Source organism: Misgurnus anguillicaudatus, chromosome 3 (genome assembly GCF_027580225.2).
Source record: "Misgurnus anguillicaudatus chromosome 3, ASM2758022v2, whole genome shotgun sequence".
Lineage (NCBI taxonomy): Eukaryota > Metazoa > Chordata > Actinopteri > Cypriniformes > Cobitidae > Misgurnus > Misgurnus anguillicaudatus.
In genome coordinates, this window is record NC_073339.2 from 35,619,165 (window position 1) to 35,639,881 (window position 20,717).

A 20,717-nucleotide genomic window follows, 5' to 3' on the forward strand; every position below is an offset into this window, starting at 1 on the left:
CAGCATAACGCAAAAGTAACTTAAAAGTAACATAAGCATTACTTTCCATGAAAAGTATAAGTTACAGAATTAGTTACTTTTTTTGGGAGTAACTTAATATTGTAATGCATTACTTTTAAAAGTAACTTTCCCCAACACTGGTTAATACTCTAAACAAACTTGGGAAAATGTGTTTTTAGGTTAAGTTTACTTTGAGCTGTAAAACCATAAAACACCATAAAAGTGAGTCGAGGGTCTTGTCCGTGGGAATTCCAGAGGAGAGTAAAGTCATTCTAGCCAAATGTACAAACTGCTAAGGGGCCCCAAAACCTGATACCCTCAACACAAACAGATCCCTCAGCTGAAGACTGCATGGGAAAGAGCTAAAAGCGAGCAGTCAGGCATGGAGAAGCCTACATCAATTGACCGTCTTCAGAAGAACAGCATATACACATGTACACGCTCCCCTACACAAATACATCCTCCCCAAAACGTTTAAGACACATAATCCTCACAAATTTCAATGCATGGATAAAATTTCATTGCCAACAAATGATACTGGACCTTTACTTATTATTATTATTATTTTATTTTTGCAATATTAGCATTACTCTAATTTTATGATGAATCTAGATTGCTCTATGGGCAGACATACACTGTGCGATTTTTAGCAAGTCGTGCTTACCCAGATAGCATGCAACCATTGAAACAATGTTAAAAATTGTGGATTTGTCAATGTTAATACCATTGAATCAATATCAGGTTTGCACACTCCATTAATATTGAAAAAATGTTGAAATTTCAACAAATCACCATTATCGTGATCAGTGTTTGCTTTAGTTGGGCCCTTGACTCTTGACATTTACTAAGTTAAATCTTTCTTTTCATTGTTAGTATTTGTATGTGTTTATGTAGAAACGCAAGTGCTTTGGAAAAGAAAGATGTATTTCAAAGGTTTCAAGATGTCAAGACGGTATAAAACAAAACAGCTTTACGTGATAGTGTTGATCCATTCTTGACCATTATAATATTTCTGGTGTGTAAATCCAAAGAATGCTGACACATTCAGACATCATTACTCATCCTACAAATCTCAACAATGGTGACAATTATCAAACAAATTCAGATAAAACGATCAACTGCAATGCATTCTAGGAGTCATAAATTAGTTTAGTACTACGATGATACCCAGCATGCATTGCAGCATGAAGCGTTCTTTTGTTGATCGTCACCATTGATGAGATGAATAGACCGATTCATGATGTCAGAGATAGATTCAGTAAGTTGACCTTCTAAATGTGTTTTTACATTTCTCAAAATAACAGACTTGACACTGCTTCCAACTAGTACTGTAATATTCATTTTGTACACATCTTTAACTGTATTTCATTCATATTATTTAGGGATATCTACAAGAATGAAACTACTTGATAACGTTAGAGCTTTGTTTTCTTTGCGATAGCAAATGTATTTTTAAACACTGCTTCAACAACCAAAGAAAACTTAACATTAAAACACAAGAGTCAAGGGCCCGACCAAAGCAAACACCGACCACAGCAATGGCGATTTGTTGAAATTTCAAAATCCCCTCAATAAAAATGGAGGGCTCAAACCCGACACTGATTCAATGGTATCAAGACAAATCACCAATTTCCAACACCGTTCCAATGGCTGCATGCCATCTGGGCAAGCACCAACTCACACCAAATCGCATGCGATAAACAGCCGAAGCTCACAAATTATGTGCTCACACTATATGATCTAATTTTCCAGCTGTGACTTGTTGCTCTGACTGTACATCTGAAATAAACATGTGTGACCCCCCCGAATAGAAACCTGCATGCATTCCCGGGTAACGCGTTTTCTTTGTCATGTGCAGTGCATTGAAGTGCGCAGGTGTACACACAGCGCCAAATGCTTAGTGCGGGCACTCGTGTTTAGAGTAAGGCAGTGTGTCAGTTTTATAATGTATGTGGATATATACACAGGTGTAGGTGACAATATGGAAAAGGCCAAAACAAAAGAAGAAAAAGAAACGCACATGCTCACCAAGAGAAAAAACACTGAGTTTAGGGGAGTCATTTCTGCTTCAACTGTGTGAAACCCTCGCAGGGAGTGACCAAAAATTCGGACACATTTTTTCTGTTTAAAATTGGCAGAGAGGCTTCTGTGTGAACACAGACACCCGTAAATGTTCTTGGATCCCTCCCGTAAAGAGGACCTAGTAACATTTACAAAAAGCATTCTGTGTGAACAAGATGCAGAACCAGAAATTATGTTAAGCTCTTTGACAAATGGATTTAAACGCAGATCAACATTCACAACGAGAAATGTCGTCAAACTGAACTGAAGCAGAGATCAGGGAGCTTGTCATTATCCGCGCTGAAGCTGAGATCATTCACCAGCATGACAGAACAGCGCATCACGTGCTCCTTATGATCGTGCCATAATCTAAAATGCAGGTGCATAGTTTCTCGAGAGAGAAATCATAGATTGTTAGCAAACTTTAGAAAAAATATGTCACATGTCGAGATCTTTTTTTACGGAATGTGTGTGAATGCACACACAGATCCTGCACAAATCCCGGATGCATTTTCAGTGTATTTTCTCTCTGTGTGAAAAGGGCATATCAGTAATTCAGAAATCCAGTTCCACAAACTTAATCCAGTCTGGTGTGAATTCAATTTTGTAAATCAGATTGTTGCATCAAACATTAAAGTGTCTTTTTAGTTGGGGATGCAAGAATTTGAATAACTAAAAAATAGACATTTTATTGGACGCTCGCTTGCTGTCACGGTTACGCACCTGGCCCAAAGTTAACTTCCATGCTGTGTTTGTTTATTGGTCTGGCTAGTGGCTAAAATGGTCTCTAAAACAAAAATTTTGTCGAAAATAAAAATATTACAGTTTCATGAAGAAGATGGAAGACAGTAAGCATGGATCATCAAAGATCTTTGAATATCATTGTAAACAATCATTTTACACAGTTATATTAGCTTAGTTTAGTAGTTGTTACGCTTAAGCTATGATGTAAACGATGTAATTTACTTATTTATTTTGCTTGTTATCAGAAATAATCTACTTTGGGGACTCTGTTGGTATTGATTCTTTACGGAAGTCTAAGATAATTGAGAGAACTGGGCCTGCATGGGATAGGCAGTTACATTTAACTGCAAAGTGTGAGTTTGACACTTGCATAATAAATAAACGTAAGACTATAAAGAGGGAAAACCATCTGCAGGATGAAAGGAGGATGTAATGAGAGTAGGAGTAATTGAGTAATGAGACTATAAGAATAAACTGCAGTTTACATGGAAGTGTCAAACACTAAACAAATACTATCTGCTGATGAGGACGAGAGCATTCAAATGACGTGTCAAGGTATGGGAATGTGTTTATGTGTACTTGGAAATAGTTTGGGGACAAATTTGTCTGCAGAAATTGCCTCGGTACAACATTTACATATGCATTTGGCAGATAGTTTTATCCAAAGTGAATTACAGTGTCTTACAAGGTATACATTTGTGTTCCCTGGGGTACAAAACATTGACATTTTGCAATGCTAACACATGGTCTATCAATTGAGCTATAGGAACATGAAACAATTAACAACTTTCCACAGATTATTCTGTAGAAATTATATAGACGGTTTCATTGGACGCACACATGTTGTCGCGGTTAGTGCTAAACTGATCTCTGAAACAAATACCTTGTTGAGTATAAAATGTTTTGGTTAGCTAAATACGAGGGGGGACGGCTAACATGAATCACAACTGTGGGGAGAGGTTTAGCAGCCAGGCAAGAATTCACGGACCTGAAGCTACAATTGCATACATTAATTTTACACAGTAATGTTAGCTCAGTGTAATAGTTGATATGCATTGATATATGAACCTAAGTAATTTACTTGTCATTTATTTCCCTTGTTATAAAAAATAAACTACTGTAAATGGATGCATGTCTACCAGAAGTTGCGTCCACAAAAAGCCATTTGCTGTAATTTCTTGAAGTTTTTGAGCATTTTGATTTGGATAGTAGAAGCAACCGTCTGTAAATGTTGTAAATTGTAGCTGTTGATAAAATTCAGTTTACTTTAAAATCTTTTATCCACTTATTCACCTTATTCCGCCACGCCCCTTTTTAATTCTTCGCTCTTCCGCATTTTGTCAACCGACTTCCGCTGCTAATATGGCACAGTGCATTCGGTGGTTAGTTTGGGGGTTAGAAGATTGTTTGTAGTTCACTATAACTTTAGCCAAATGACAAATATCGATACTGCTGTAAATGTTTTAAATTAGGAGCACGGAGAAAACTTCATAAGACGCTCGGATAGTCTTATATCGTCCCATCAATCGTCTCGTGGTTAGACGATATGAAGCGGCCGCGGCAAGTAACCTGGCATATTTAATTACCTCGTCCTGTCAGGAGTTGATGGATCAGCATTGGAAATTATTAAAGTACTTATGCCTACCAATATTTACACAGTGATTTCGTCTTTTTTAAAGCAAATGTGCACCTTAGCCAGTCCAATAACTATTTCGTTTTTATGTGGTACCATGATAGAATTCATTTGCAAACTTGCCAACACTTATTCCTTCAAATCAGGAGACTTAAATCCTTTTAAGTGGAATCTACAAAGCTCACATATGGTTTAAGAAATTCCTTACAGATAATATCTGATCACACTGTAAAGGTTTATATAACTGCATGGCAGGTTACATCTGATCACATAGTAAATGTTTAATATAACTGCACAACATCTGATCATATTGTAAAGGTTTAATATAATAGCACAACATCTGATCACAATGTAAAGGTTTAATATAAATGCACAACATCTGATCACACTGTAAATGTTTAATATAACTGCACAACATCTGATCACATTGTAAAGGTTTAATATAATTGCACAACATCTGATCACATTTTAAGGTTTAATATAATTGCACAACATCTAATCACATTGTAAAGGTTTAATATAATTGCACAACATCTGATCACATTGTAAATGTTTAATATCACTGCATCTGATCACATATGAAGGTTTAATGTAACTTTACAACAGGTAAAGCAAGACCACCCTGCAATAAATTAAGACACAGCTTTATCGGAGTCATCAGGAGCTGATCCCAAGTGTTTATCTGGAAGCTGTTGGTGTATGTACTGGTAAAGTGCTTGGTGACTGTGTAATGGATGCAATATCAACCCTCTGTAAAGCTGACAAAGATGGTTGTTTCTCAGCAGAGATATGTACATTTGTGCCAGCTCAACACATTGAAGCAGTTTCTCGGACAGGGTTTACAGGACTAGGATTTAATTATATTAGGACATTTTAGTTTTTACAAACAAACCCTACAAAAAAACAAGACTGGTGCGCATCTTGTGACAAAACAATGGCACTCATATATGTTGAGGTATGTCAGTAAAAGGTGTTTTTAAATTATTGTAGCTCAAATCTGCATTTTAGCCTGGGACCAGCATAAGCCCTGTCAGGGAAACCGCACCATTGTTTTCCCATATCAGATGTAGGTTGCTTCAGGTTGAGTTGTGATTTTAAAGTGTAGTTGTGGTCAGAGACGGATGGATCCTCCCATTGTGTTTCTGCATCACAGTTTAGGAACATGTTGATTGTATCATCCTCACAGTTGTTCACTGCATCACTACACATCAATGCATCTGTGAAAACAATATAACCATAAACACTTTTATGTTAGTATTTAAAATAAACTTGCATCATGAGAATTAATATATTATAAATGGCACCCATAACAGAACAGTGTGTAAGAGAGAGATGCATTAAAAAGAGACAGTAACATTATACACACAACCTTTAACTTCAGTGTTAAATAATACGTTGTTAAATAGGTCATTATCAATATCTGAATGAGAAATGAACTGACATTCTAGCATCTGAAATCTCAGTAACTTGTAGAAATCACGTGGGCTACTGTAAGAATGCAATGTACTATAATATCTCGTTGTAGCCTACTATCGTAAATATAAAAATATAGATGGACAATTAAAACCATTCAAATAGTTGCATTTTATAAACTAACGTTACTGATCTTAAGTGTATTTGTAGAACGGACTTCACAAATCTAACTTTAGGCGAACGAGCACAAAGTTAGCTAAGATAGCTTACCTGAAACTGGCCACCTTTTCAACACCCGGCGTGGTTTAAAGTTACCGGAACATCGTAGTCGAACCATTACTTGGGATAAGGGTGTTCCTCAGTTTGCTTAAAATTGGTAAGAAAGAAACGAGTGAGCTTTTTAAGCTTAACGCGTCGCCTTCAGTCACTGCCTCAGCTGCTCATCGTCTATGCGGCCGGAAGAACGTTGACAAAATGAGCGAAATGGCGCCGCCCTTGTTGTCGTGAAAAATAAGGTGAATACCACGGGCCTGTTGAATGCTTTATTCTGATTGGCTGAGAAATGTTCCATGGGTGTTGATTATTTTTCAGTAAACCGCACACCTAACCTTTTAAAGGTCTTAAAAATAGGCACAAGAGCTATGTTTGTGGTAACCGTGGTGTAAGAAGAATAATTGACTCCGGTCCTTTGAATTATTTGAAAATAATGCACACCCGCGGTATAAAGGCACTCCGCTTTGCGTCGTGCCACATAACCACCTTGGGTGTGCATTATTTTCAAATAATTCAATGGCCCGTCATCAATTATTCCTTACTTATTGCATATGTAAAACTGCTGGGAGGAAGGGCATGATGGGGGTTAAAGTAAACAAAAGTAGCTTGAAGTGGTGAAAGTGTGATTGGTTGTCCTACACCTTCCCTTTCAAAAGAATTTTGCAACAAGGTGCGGTTACTCATTACCTTTTCATCGGGTATGCAGTGACGCACGTTCTCCAGATAGCTGCGGATGTCCTCTACGTTGGTGTATCGCAGCAAGATTCGGGCAAAGTCTTCCTCACTGATGGTGGTCATGCCTTTGGAATAGGTCAGGAACTCGATCTCCAACATCTCGGTCTGAAGATTATCCATGAATCTGAAAGAATGTGAACAAAAACAGAAGACCGAAAAGTACACGATTGTGCAATTCACATTTTTTATAGAAGATGGTCTGAGGTTAATTATAACAACAATAAGTGTTTCTCAAACTCAGTTGGTAGAACATTGCATTAGCAGCACAAAAGGTCATAGGTTTGATCAAACATACTGATAAAATGTATAGCAGCCTTAATGCCCTGTAAGTCATAATGAGAAGAAATAATGTCCACATTACAGTAAACAGTTTAAAAAATATGTAGTTGAATGATTGGCATGTTTTCAGAGCTATGAAATCCAAGCTTTCATACCTGTAGAAGTCAGCAAATGTTAGCTCCGCCTTTCCCTTCTTGCCAAAGAAGTGCACGAGAAGAGTGGTGTCAACCATGCTCTCATCGCCACGCTGTGATTGGTGAGGAGTGGCAGGTAAGAGGGCAAAACAAGAAAGGCAAACGTTTAAAATAATCCTATACTGTTTCTGGATAAAGACTTGCCAGGCCATTCAGAGAACCAGCCATCCAGTGTCCAACAATGTGCATCCATCTCTTAGTTCATAAATGTTCTGAGCAGACGTGCAGATCATTATACCATCGATGGAAGAGAACAACACAGATAGTTAAAGGGACGGTTCACCCAAAAATAAAAGCTTTTCAAATTCTTACCAAGGTATTTTCATTGTATACAAGTGTGGACTTTTTGTGAGATGACTTTTTTATACATGTATACAGTTTTGAACACCAAAACTTATGTAAAGTGATGAAAGAATATGTGACACTGGACCAAAAAAAACCATTAATCATCAATATTTTTTTTAAATTGAGATTTACACATCGCCTGAAAGCTAAAAATATAGGCTTTCATTGATGCGTGGTTTATTAGTATAGGACAATATTTGACCGAGATACATATAAAGAGTTTGGTTCCAAAACGCAAATAAATCCATTTTGACTAATTTCGGTAAAAATGTGTTTTCTATACCAAGAAAGTGACAAGATGAAAACCGCTATTTTCTGTTACAAACTTTCACATAGCATATTTAGGTTATAATAACATAAAAAAATTATAATTTGATTTTCAAATATTTATTATAAAAAACTATTATTTTTTCTGCAAAGTGCAATAAATCCATGACAAGGTTTTTTTTGAGATTTTGAGTTTTGGTCCTGCTCAAATTTCGTTGACTCCGAGTTCATCAAAAGTATTATTTTGTTTTTGTTTGTTTGTTGATCACGAAGTACAAAGTAGATGAGGAAAACTAGGATTCCGTGTGTATTTAACGCGTCGCCATTATTGTTTACAATGCGTGGAATGGTGCGCTGTGATTGGTTAAGCAGATTTATTGCATTCTGCAGAAAAGGAGGAGTGGCGTTTATTGCGTTTTGGGAAAAAGGGAGAAAAGATGACAGAATAACACGGCGGATATTGGATTTTGCATAAAATTACGAATTTACATTTTAATACTGACCTTGGTGGTAACTATTTTTTTTTTAAAAAATGCAGTTTATTGCGTTTTGGAACCAAACTCTTTATATATTGAAATCTGGAATCTGAAGGTGCAAAAAAGTTAAACATTGAGAAGATCACCTTTAAAAGTGTCCAAATTATGCCCTTACATATTAATAGCATATTAATAAATAACTGATTTCAGTATTATAAATTAAATTCCAATTATAAATGGAAATCTATTATATTTTATGGCTATACATCTACTTTTATATTCTTATGAATAGATTGGCCCGAATTTCATAAACAGGGTTACATTTATTTATTTATTTATTGATGAACAATCCCCTTAGCTTTTTTGAGGTATAATGATTGACTAGATGTGCAAGTGCAATGATACAAAGACATGAAAACAAACATGCCATATCTGAGAGCCAGAGACAGTGATGGAGAGACAAAAAGACAGGACAAGACACAAAAGGCATTCAAATTGCATGCATGCTTCAGCAACTTCCACAGATCATATCTGCAATGAAAGATATGTGAAAGAAATGCACAGATCTGAGCAGCTTCCACCTTTCCTTTTGCGGACAGAATCATGTGTGTTTAAACCCAACCAAAACTTTTAAGATTCATTTAAGTGTCAAGATTCCCCAAACAATCTTCCCTTTTTAACGGAAAAGATGTCCATGTTATGTGTCTGCCAGTAGAAAATGACTTTGCCAGTGGCTTGGCATCCAAAAAAACTGGAAACAAGCAACAAGAGGGTGCCAGGGCTGGTTAGGTTGTTTGTCTCCACCCATGCTCATCCCTTTCATGCTGAAACTGGGTAAAACCAAGCAAAAACTCCAAACATTTCCCTGGGCTTCTGTGCAGTAAAGCGAGCCAGAATGCAATTCCATGCCAATGCTGTACCTCTAGATTATAATCCTATCCATGGAGATACAACCAGAGGAAAGTTATAAAGAGAGAAAGAAGGAGTCTATTTCACTAGCCGTCTCATACAAATCGCAGATGCTTTTTGGTGTAACTCACAGCGAATAGTGTAAAAAATAATAACAAATGTAAAAACTATACCACTGTGGTTGCAGAATATGGGAGTGCATTTTAAATAAAAATAAGGGACCACACCCTGACATTGAATGATCTGTCACAAAGGACTTTCAAATATAAACTTATGCTGTATATGTTAATTCAGTATGTTGTTTTGACAAATTCAGGTGCACAGTAGTAAAGTATTTTTAAAGTGTTTTTCTTTTAATGAGTGTTTAAACATTTATACATTCAAAAGCATAATATATTAATACTTAATTATTTCACAAATACAAGTCATTTTATTAGAAATGTAATAATTATTATTTAATAATCAGAAATCTAAAATGTTCGCTTTACTTCATGACACAACACGTGTCCTAAACATAAAAGAGATTCCATGCACATCCATGACAACTGTGATTAAGTGTCATTTGTTCGATTATATCATTTTTAATGCAAAGATGACATTGTTTAAGATGTCTTTATTATGACAACTTGACATAAACCAATACATCAGAACTTGTCATAAATCTGTCATAAACATGACATAGCAGAATAATTATCAAACTTAAGAAACTACCTAGCTTTATGGGTTAACATTACATTAAACTGTCATTTAAATATCATTAAGTGTTAGTACTATGTCAAATAAATTCAAATACCTTAACAAAATGAAACAGACACGTCAAAATATTGTACTTAACTTTATGTATGTGCACAATACATAAAAACTGTCAACTAACTGCACTTGCTCTTCCTCACACAGAGGGTTCTGAAATTTTCTGACATAGAAGAAAAAACTAACAAAACATTTAATTAATTAATTAAATGCATTTAACTGTATGAACGCAACACTGTATGACTTTACCCAATAATGTACTGTTTTCATTTAATTTTATGTGAATCAGTTTCCAAATGCAATAAAATATAATTTTATCAATTTTAATTAATTATTATTGGATGATTGATTCTATTTCTTAAACACATGAAGAAAACTAAAAAAAAAACATTATGAACTTAAGAATATTCATGATGCCGTAATAAAACTATTTGACAGAGTATTAACACTTAATGACATTTTAATGACAAATTATATTTGTATCACTGGTAAAAAGTGATCGATTATGTTGTCTTGGTAATGTCAAGAAGTCATGACAAGTTATGATGTTTTGGTTAATGTCAAACAATGTCATCTTTGCACCAAAAATGACACAATCGAACAAATGACACCCAATGACAGCCGCCACAAACGTGAACAAAATCTCCTTCATGTTCATGGCACGTGTTGTGTCATGTCATGATTATGAAGGTGTCAGTCTTATACACATTCCTTCAAGTCAAGTGTTATTCAAGTAAAAGTGTTCTTATTCAAGTAAAAGTCAAAGTTACTTGATAAAAAGTAAGAAAATTTCCTATGAAATGCAGTGGAGTTAAAGCCTGGAGTATAGTCTGTTTATTACATGTATGCGAATGTACAGGCACGGTCGAATGCACATCCTTGCCAAGTAGAGTTTATTTTACTTGTACATATATACAGATGTTCGATGCATGCGCACTGCAACGAAATGCAGTGCATGAACATGTTGCTTTATAACTCCCACGAAGGTAAAAGTCGCCGTAATCTTTACTGACATTGTCCGTAATGATTACTGACATTCGGACAGGACTAAAATTACTGAGAACTCTAATAAAAATTGCTTTACCCCACCTCCCCATGTAAAACTAATCCTGTCCGAATAGTACTATAGATGACAAAGGGAACTGAAAGCCATGTTTGCAAATATATTTGATTCAATACAAAAAAATTATTCATAAAATGCAGTTTTGTGCATGTAGTAAAACATTAGTTCACATGTGTATATTAACATTTTATTGTTTCGAAAAACCATGCCTCACTTGTATAAATGCTTCTCTAACACATAGCTGCTTTTTTGATTTCCCAACATCGCCCTCATCAATCTGCTGGAAGTGTGACATAACAACACCGCGGTTACAGGAAACCATTACTTTGAGGTCATCATTACATGTAACACCTCAGCCACACCCACAATGTGACTTAGACACCTCCTGAGGCGTTTTACTCTTTGATCTGAAAACAGTGGTTAAAACAGTGATTATCGTTGTCCACCTCTGAGATGAGTAACTCAAATCACACTTACACACATGCAACCCTCTCAATCACATGACGTCTGGTACCCTGCAGTTGTCAACTCAGACAAACAGCCCCGTCTAAATGTGTCATCTGAGGAAGCCCAGGTGAAATTACCCTCTCATTGTGAATAACAGACTAAGTAAATACAGGGCATACGCACAGAATCTTCAACAATAATTAAACTACAGCTTCCTACAGACGTCCTCTATTAGCCATTACAAGGCAAACACATCAGGATGAATAGACGCACACTGAATCAGTAGACAAACAAAGGTCTTTAAAGTGCCCTCTCTGCGTGCGGATTCAAACAATCTAAGAGATCAATAGCAGGCAGTTGCGAGCATTTAGAGTTGTTATTAGTCACAGCCGGTTTGAGACAGACAATGCACAAAACACAACAACTATACATTAATATTAATAGGCTGAATATACCAAAACAATTAATAATGAAGTAAATCAATGTTCGAAACACAACAAGAAATCACATTCTTAATGAATTCCTTTGTCTTGTTTTCTAGGAAAAATATCTAAAATTATCTGTTTCTTGCGACTATTTCTTGCAGCTTTGGGGTTTGATTCGCAGGAAACACGTATACGGATAAAAGGATAGCTTAAACGCATTGTAAATCGCTTTGGATACATGTGCCTTTCAAAATACATACATTTAAATGTATAAACATTTTCTAATGTAAAATCCGGCATCACATTTGCTGTAGCTGCTTAATAAAGCAAGTTTTGCTACAAAAATAAAACTGAATTAAATAAAAAAAGAAACCCAATAATATGCATTGAAGTAATTAAAGCGACACCATGTAGTTTTTCAACCTTCATAATAAATTTTCAAGACCCTTGTGATAGTACATCGACTTTAAATAGGTTGAATGACATGTCTACCATGGCCTGACAGGGTCTGTATCGCTTTTACTCGTACTTTAAAACTTAGGGTTTCGGGTAGTAACCAGAGCACAAAAACAACTAAAAAATTTGACTGCTTTACGGAATACGTCACTTTCTCCACTTCCTCAACACATTTTTTTTAACGTGAATTTTGCTGGAGGCTACTTAACGAGTGTAGAGAGCAACTTCTATTATTTGATTCTGTGGCACCGTGTTAGTGTCACGTACCTATGACATGGGCGACCCGGGTTTGAATCCCCTTTAAGGCAATTTTTTATATAAACTCACGATCTTGATTCATACATAAATGCGATCTTCTTTATAAATGACGGCAATTATCTTTCCTATAGTTCCCTGTATTCAGATGCTGCATTCACATGTTCACATTTTTACCTTTCTTTTACTGTGTCTATGGTATTTACATTACAATCCAGTATGGTATAGCAGTCAAACTTGCTCAAACTCACACAGTGTAAAACCAAACCCTATTCATTCACCAATCAGATCCGAGCGTTTCTCTCTTCTCTCTTCCTCATTTGCTGCGTTCCGCTGTCACTCGCGTGACGTATTACAAAGCGGCAGACCTAAACACATCGGTTTACTTGGATTTGGAGCGACAATTTTCACACAAAAGAGAGGAAAAACGAGCGCCATTGCTGAAAATCCTGGTGGCGAGGGAGAGAGGGACGATGCAACAATATTTGTTTTCGAAAAAGGCAAGGAAATACTTCTGGTCGTTTCTCAATTGGAAGGCTGCAGCATTACATTCGCAAGTCATAAGCATACTGCAACAATTTACGATGAACTAAGTATAATAGTCAACTTTATAATTGTTAATATTCTGAAATAATACGTCTTGATGACGTATGCAGCTTAGAAATACGACATCCGGAGGCTGCAACCTTCAGATTGAGAAATGGCTTCTGCCACGAGTTCCTCATCAGAAAGTTGAAACATGACTGCGTTTCTCCCTGATGCCTAAAAATGTTGATCGTTTAGCGTTTTAAAGGTTTAGTTTTTAGTTTAGTTTTAAGGTTGGCCAGTTCTTTTACTTTGCGACAGTGCTGCGGCACTTGTGGCCTCTAGGGCCCCTAGGCGTGAAAAATACATTTCTAGCGCCCCCTAGTGGCCAAAAAGTTCCGCTGTGTGCCTTTAAATTATGAAATAAAACAAATGTAATTTTGGGAATTATATTGGGACCAAGGAAACTTAAATAAAAGTAATTTTTAATTTAAAAAAAAATGGATGTTATCTCATTTTGGAACCAACACTTAATTTTAACATAGTTAAAGTAGCCCTGATTTGCCTACAATTTTTAAATAATGTAGCTACTCTTTACATTTTCAAGCAGCTTGAGACCCTGAGCTGCTTTTTAAGCAGAATTGAAAGAGTTATTCTGCATGGGCTCAGTTGCTTTATCTTTATTATTTAGTCCAGGTCATTTAATTTACAAATAAATTAAATAAACAACCAAATCTCACAGCATTTCGTGGTATAGTCATGAAATATTTTATTTATTTGTTTGTGGACACAATTTTCCTCTTTTTTTTGTTGACAAAAAATGACTGATCTCATGGAAAGTTGTGTAGTCATGCAAAAATTTGATCAATTTATTTGTGTCCATGGCACGAAATTACTTTTTTTTCCGTGCCTTGAGCACAAATGGTTTTTTTCGTGTCACTCGCACAAATTTCTATAAATAGTTTTTCGTGTGCGTTGCACGAATTTCGTGCCCCGGACACAAATAAATTGATAAAACTTTCCTTGAGATGATGTTTAAAAAAAGAGGAAAATCGTGTCCATTAACACAAACAAATATTCTGTGACTATACCAAGAAATGGCATGAGATAGGGTTGAAATTTTTATTTTATTTTTCTAAAGAAATAAATGAATATGTTGGCACAACTACAAAAATAATTTCAACCATTTAGGTTTTTAAGATCTGAAACATTTCAGTCCAGTGACCCTATAAATGTTTAAACAAAAAGCAGTTTTTACTGTCTACATTCCCTGAAAGTCTTAGGGGTCATGTACATGCTTCCCAGTCTCACAAGGTTTCGTGATGTAGTCACATCATTTTTTGATTCTTTTTTTCATGATATTATCACGAATTTCCACGTTTTTTTGTGAGCGTATAACGAATTCCTGTTTTCATGTGATTATCACGTATTGGTTACTCAACTGTTTTTTTCCTATTTTTAAACCACTGTCGCTTCGGTTTAGGGTTAGATTTGGTGCTTGCATTAGAATGTCACTTTATTCATTGCTTTATTTTTTCTGCTTTATTTTTTTATATGTCGCCTGACGTTGGGTTTAGAGTTGGGTTTGGGTAGGGATATAATTTTATGTAAATCTAACCCTATACTGAAGCGACAATGGTAAGAAAATAGGACAAAACAGTTGAGTAACCAATACGTGATAATCACACGAAAACAGGAATTCGTTATTCGATCATGAAAAACACGGAAATTCGTGATAATATTACGAAAAAAGAATAAAAAAATTACGTGACACATAACGAAATTTCATGAGACTGGGCTGTGTACATGACACCAAAAAACAGAAAAAAAATGTATGCTCTCTGCCCGTTTATTTACACTCCTTTGTCGGGTGGCAGCCTAAAAATGCACACTTGAAAATGGTTTGACAAAGTTTACGTTTTTGAAAAAGATACTGCTATCATGTTCAGTAAACTATAAAAACATAAATAAAAAAATCACAACAGACATTTTAGTGGTTTTTCAGATCCATGTGAACGGGTATCGTTTTGACGACGTTGTTCAGTTTTAATAAATAATAATTTTTAATAATTATTTGTTGTGTAAACGTACCTGTAAAATAACGTTTAGCCTATTTTTACCAGTAAACAAGACAAAGACACCTTAAGATTACTTTTTAAATTCCACACTCTAAAAATGGCTGGGCTATTTTTTACCCATAATGCGTAAATATTGGACAGAACACATGCTGGGTTAAAAATTACCCTGTGCTGGGTAAAAATGACCCAATGTTGGGTTGATTTTATGCAACAATGGAGTATAATAACCCAGCAGTTGGGTTAAAACAACCCATCATTAGGTCAATTTCAACCCAGCGGTATGTCCAATATTTACCCATTATGGGTAAAAAAATAACCCAGCCATTTTTAGAGTGCAATAACACATCAGAAGCAGATTTATTAAGCAATCAACAGTTGATGAAATAAACAGGGATAAATCTAATTTCAAGACAACAGCAAAATGATTTATGGCTTATTAAATGGCAATGACCACTAGCATGAGGTTACTTTAGATGAAGGGTTGCGATACTAAAACAAGACGATATAACCAAGCTGTAAATTTTCCAAATTAGAGAAATTATTGATTACTGGGGACAAATATAACAAGCATGGGATGAGGTCAGTAGGGCAGAGGGCTTTGGCTGTACCTCTGCTAGGTCAGAAAAGAGGGCTTGGCTCGCGCCACGTCTCAGCATGTCCCAGTAGCTCCTGGGCACAAACTCCTGAGTCTCTTTTTTTAGCACCTGCAGAGGGGTTAGCATGAGATGGAAAGTTGTTATCATGTTAGAAAGATTTTAAAGAGGATGTGTCGCGTAGCCTCTCAGTCCTTCCTCTAACACGAATGACATCAGTGTTATCAATAAAACTATATAAATATGTAACGTTGGAAAGGGAGATTTGAAGTTAGGCAGTTGTTGATGTTAGCCACATGCTGATTGTTTGTGGTTACATGATGTAAGTGATAAACTGTTTAATAAAATCCTGGATTATTAGTGAATTCTGGGAAATTAACTGAAATTGGAATTTTACTGATATAACAGATCCATCTATAATGCCGAGTTCAGACTACACAATATGTTTATGTCTACTTTTGTGACACTTTTGTCTATTTTACTTTAAAAAGCCACTTGTCAGATGCATGCTTTTCGACCAATCATCACTTTCCTTTCCTCCATTGCATAATTTCACTTATAGGATGCATACACCAACACCATCGTGTCTTTTTCATTTCATATACGAAGGCTGTGTTTCTACTTTTCAGCATCCAAGATGTGACATAGAGACAGAGCGCAGTTATGGTAATTTGAAAACCAGGCCCACCGGAGGAAAACAATCCAACCGTCTCCATTGACCATTGTACTACAAGAGGCCGCCTCCTTGTCATTTCTGGCTTATAACAAAAAACAGAATAGTGCCTAAAAGCTGCTGTGTGACAATATGTACAGCTAACAAGCCAAAAAACCCAGAAATAAGTTTTTATAAGTTGTCGAGACGTAAAACCCAGCCTTTAAGGAGAAAAAAGTGGATCGCCGACCACGCTTCCCCCCAGCGGGCGCAGCTCTACCAATAGAAGCACTAAGTTGCCTGCTTCCACCTTTGTGTCCCCAAACGCTCGCTCCCTGGGGTCAACAGCCCACAAAAACTTATTTACACTTATTACAACTTATTACAGATAAAACTTAAAAACAGAATAATGCCTAAAAGCTGCTGTGTGACAAGGTGTACAGCTAACAAGCAAAATAAAAAACAGAAATAAGTTTTATAAGCTGTCGACTTAAAAAAACGAGCGTTTAAAGACACAAAAGTGGAAACAGGCAACTTTTCATAGTACTTATATTAGTAGAACTGCGGCCAGTAGGGGGAAACGTAGTCGGCGATCCACTTTTTTCTCCTTAAAGGCTGGGTTTTACGGCTCGACAGCTTGACTTGTTAGCTGTAAATATTGTCACACAGCAGCTTTTAGGCATTATTCTGTTTTTTGTTATAAGCCAGAAATGACAATGAGGCGGCCTCTCGCAATACAAAGTCAATGGAGACGGTTGGATTGTTTTCCCCCCTGGTGGGCGTGGTTTTCAGGTTATGCACTATATGAAATAAAATGATCGATTCTTGCATCCTGATGGCCAATGTTGTTTACAACTCACTACGACACCCTAAGTCAAACGGATTGAGAGAAAAATAAGTTGATTTTGTGTAGTCTAAACCAGGCATGAGAAAGCTCAGTGAACTTTAAATACGTCATACCACCGTTTTAAACCGGTTTCTAAGCAAAGAAATTGCAAGAGGTAGTTTAACTTTCAGTGTTGAAGGGATAAAAACCTTAAAGTTGTTTTGGTCTATACACAAGACCAATTGACAATTAATGCATACCCCTTTCAATTTTTTTTATTATTTGATGTCCCATCTTCAATTACATTATGAATACAGAGGCTGAGAGACTGATAGTGACACATCAGTTTAAGGCCAAGCAGACATATATTACTTGTATGCATGCGTACATATAGACTCATAATATGAATTTCTCTCATCAGTCACAAAAATTGCCTATTTGTCACTTTCTCCCTATAACCAATACAGAATCGCTCTGTCCAAACATTACACCAGCTCAGGAGTGCTTTAACTGCACTCTTGTATAGTTGTGTGTTTGTTCATAAAGTGACTGTAATTGAATGCAAGAATATGTGTGCCCAGAAACACATTTTACAGCTCATTAAACTTAATGAAGTTCTTAATTAGTTGTTTTCAGTATAAACTTTATCGCAGATGTCTCCTTCGAAAAGTTTAAAATAAAAAGTGAGACAATTGTCAATACTGTAACTTAGATCCTTTGACATTGGAAGACTCAGTTAAAGGTGCAATGTGTAATTTTTAGAAGGATCTCTTGACAGAAGTGCAATATTATATACATAACTATGTTTTAGTGGTGTATAAAGACCTTACATAAGAAACGGTATTGTTTTTATTACCATAAAATGAGCCGTTTTTATCTACATACACCACGAGTCTCCTTACCAGTGTTGGGGAAAGTTACTTTTAAAAGTAATGCATTACAATATAAAGTTACTCCAAAAAAAGTAACTAATTGCGTTAGTTGGAAAGTAATGCTTACATTACTTTTTAGTTACTTTTCAGTTACTTTTTCTTTGCTGAGGCTTGATCTCTTTCAGGCCTTGAAGGTGTTTTTATGACTGAAAAGTTCTGCATTCAGAAATGCATATTTCATCACAAAAATGTCGAGCTCTGGTCTGCCATCTCCGTTTCTGACTAAAACAACCTGATCTCACGAATTTCCGCGGCACAGTCAAGGAATTTTGTGCTCATTTTTCCGTGGCATTCTCACGGATCTCCGCATTTTTTCGTAGCCCTGCTACGGACTGTCTTTTTCCGTGGCATTCTCACGGATTGGTTACTCAACTGTTTTGTCCTATTTTCTTACCATTTTCGCTTCGGTTTAGGGTTAGATTTACATGAAATGACATCCCTACCCAAACCCAACTCTTACCCCAACGCCAGGCGACAATTGTTTAAAGTTTAGAAAATATAAAAGAATAAATCAGAAAAAATAGTATAAACATAGTTAAAGTGACATACTAATGCAAACACCAAATCTAACCCTAAACCGAAGCGAAAATGGTTTGAAAACAGGAAAAAGCAGCCGAGCAACCAATCCGCGACAACGCCACGGAAAAAGACAGTCCGCAGCAGGGCCACGGAAAAACGCGGAGATCCGCGAGAACGCCACGGAAAAACGAGCACAAAACTCCGTGACTATCCCACGGAACTTTGTGAGATCATGTTGAACTCAAAATGTTCCCACACAAGCGTGTACGCATAAAGTGCATAATGTAACTAAGTTTAGTTTCATTCCGTACATCATTTTTTTTCGAATTAATTAAACTAAAAAAGTAACTTGCAAAAAGTAACTTAATGTGTTCATTTAAAAAGTAATGCGTTACTTTACTCATTACTTCAGAAAAGTAATATTATTACGTAATGGACGTTACTTGTAATGCGTTACCCCCGTCACTGCTCCTTACATAGAAGTTGCCGCCATGTTTCTACAGTAGCCCTAAATGGACAAACTGTTGAACAGAGCGCATTTCGTCCCTATGTTGTATCAGACGACAACGTGTTTGTCTTGTGGCAGCTACCGTATAGCTTCTTATTGCGTTTCGAAATTGAGGGTGGTTGCAATTCGCAATCTCACCACTAGATGCCTCTAAAACACATTACACCTTTTTTTTAAAACTGTCTTTACATTTCTCTCTAATTCTCAATTTGCTCTCTATTTATTATAGGAAAAGCAACTAACATTAAAAAGGTTTAGTTAGGAGAGAGAGAGAGAGAGACAGAGAGAAAAAGAAAGAGAGAGCTATTCAGCAATTAAATGTACAGTAAGTGCATTTGAAAGACTACTGAGCTGGCTCAATAGAAAACACATTTGCACCACAACTCCGCCCATTCGTACCCAGGCATCCTCTATAAAGCCCACTGATGAAGTTTGTAACTGAAATGTTGTGCTTAAAGACAACAAAATCAATACGAAATCAAATCAGACTGATTGTGGCCAAACTTCTACGTGCACTCTGACCTCTGAGGTCCACCCCACCTTCCTCCACATTTCATTGAGTCATCTGTAGAGCTCTCTCATTTTCCCATCATCCCTCCCATGATTTCAAGATTCACAAAGAGGTTATAGTTCACAGGTCGGAGGGCAGCGGGGGATACATACGCTGTTTACGGGGGCAACCTGATATCCATAGAGCTGCATACTCTACACAGAGACGAGAGGAGAGATCAGAGCATGCGGAAGAGAAAACAAAATAAGTAGTGATGGATAAACAGGTCAAACATGCAAAGAGCAGAAAGTGGTTAACCACAGGACAGTTGACACACTTTCAAGGTTCCAAGAGGGGTGACAAGATTGGCTTTCGCTCGGACAGCCCTTGATAAACTAGATATGTGAATGAGATAAGAGGGTCAAAGACAAGAAAAATTATCCAAACAGAAGTTTGGAGGTGGTGCACAATAGTTGGCCAATAGTCCCTGGTTGTTTTAGGATATATATGGAATTTTGAGCATCCCATATATACTATATATAGAGAGTTTTACATTTTCAGACAAAAACATAAGTGGGGCTTTCTCACGTTAAATCCTTCGCCAATGGTCTGGCTTAATATACTAAAATAAATATTTCTGATACTCGTAAAAATAAAAGAATTTCAAGCATAAATTTGAGGCCGTCATCATGTATTCACCCTCATGTTGTATTAAACCTGTATGAGTCTTGTTGAACACAAAAAAAAGATATTTTGACACACAGTTGTAAGTACCAACAGGGGCGATTCTAGGATTTTTTAAATGGGGTGTCACAGGGGGGACCAAGAACCAGTCAGGGGGGCCCATGGGAAAAGTCATGTTCCCCAAC

The 20,717-nt window shown here is 36.4% G+C and overlaps 1 protein-coding gene and 1 long non-coding RNA gene across 9 annotated transcripts in view; both read right to left on the reverse strand.

Moving 5' to 3' along the window:
* The window catches only part of micu3a (mitochondrial calcium uptake family, member 3a), a 40,890-nt gene that overhangs the window by 3,151 nt on the left and 17,022 nt on the right, over positions 1-20,717 (reverse strand). For 2 of the 8 annotated variants that reach the window (XM_073865740.1, XM_073865707.1), the window contains exons 8-12: positions 20,022-20,063; positions 15,937-16,032; positions 9,341-9,355; positions 7,294-7,385; positions 6,812-6,983 (exon numbers count right to left, since the gene is read on the reverse strand). In XM_073865740.1, the coding sequence (XP_073721841.1) occupies positions 6,812-6,983; positions 7,294-7,385; positions 9,341-9,355; positions 15,937-16,032; positions 20,022-20,063 (417 nt within the window). The remainder of the gene's footprint in view (positions 1-6,811; positions 6,984-7,293; positions 7,386-9,340; positions 9,356-15,936; positions 16,033-20,021; positions 20,064-20,717) is intronic. The other 6 variants (XM_073865717.1, XM_073865713.1, XM_073865733.1 and 3 more) reach the window with 6 other exon arrangements.
* LOC141363172 (uncharacterized) lies at positions 4,977-6,801 on the reverse strand. The gene is made up of 2 exons (XR_012368647.1): positions 6,122-6,801; positions 4,977-5,655 (listed from the first exon to the last, which is right to left on the reverse strand). It is a non-coding gene; the product is annotated as an uncharacterized lncRNA (long non-coding RNA).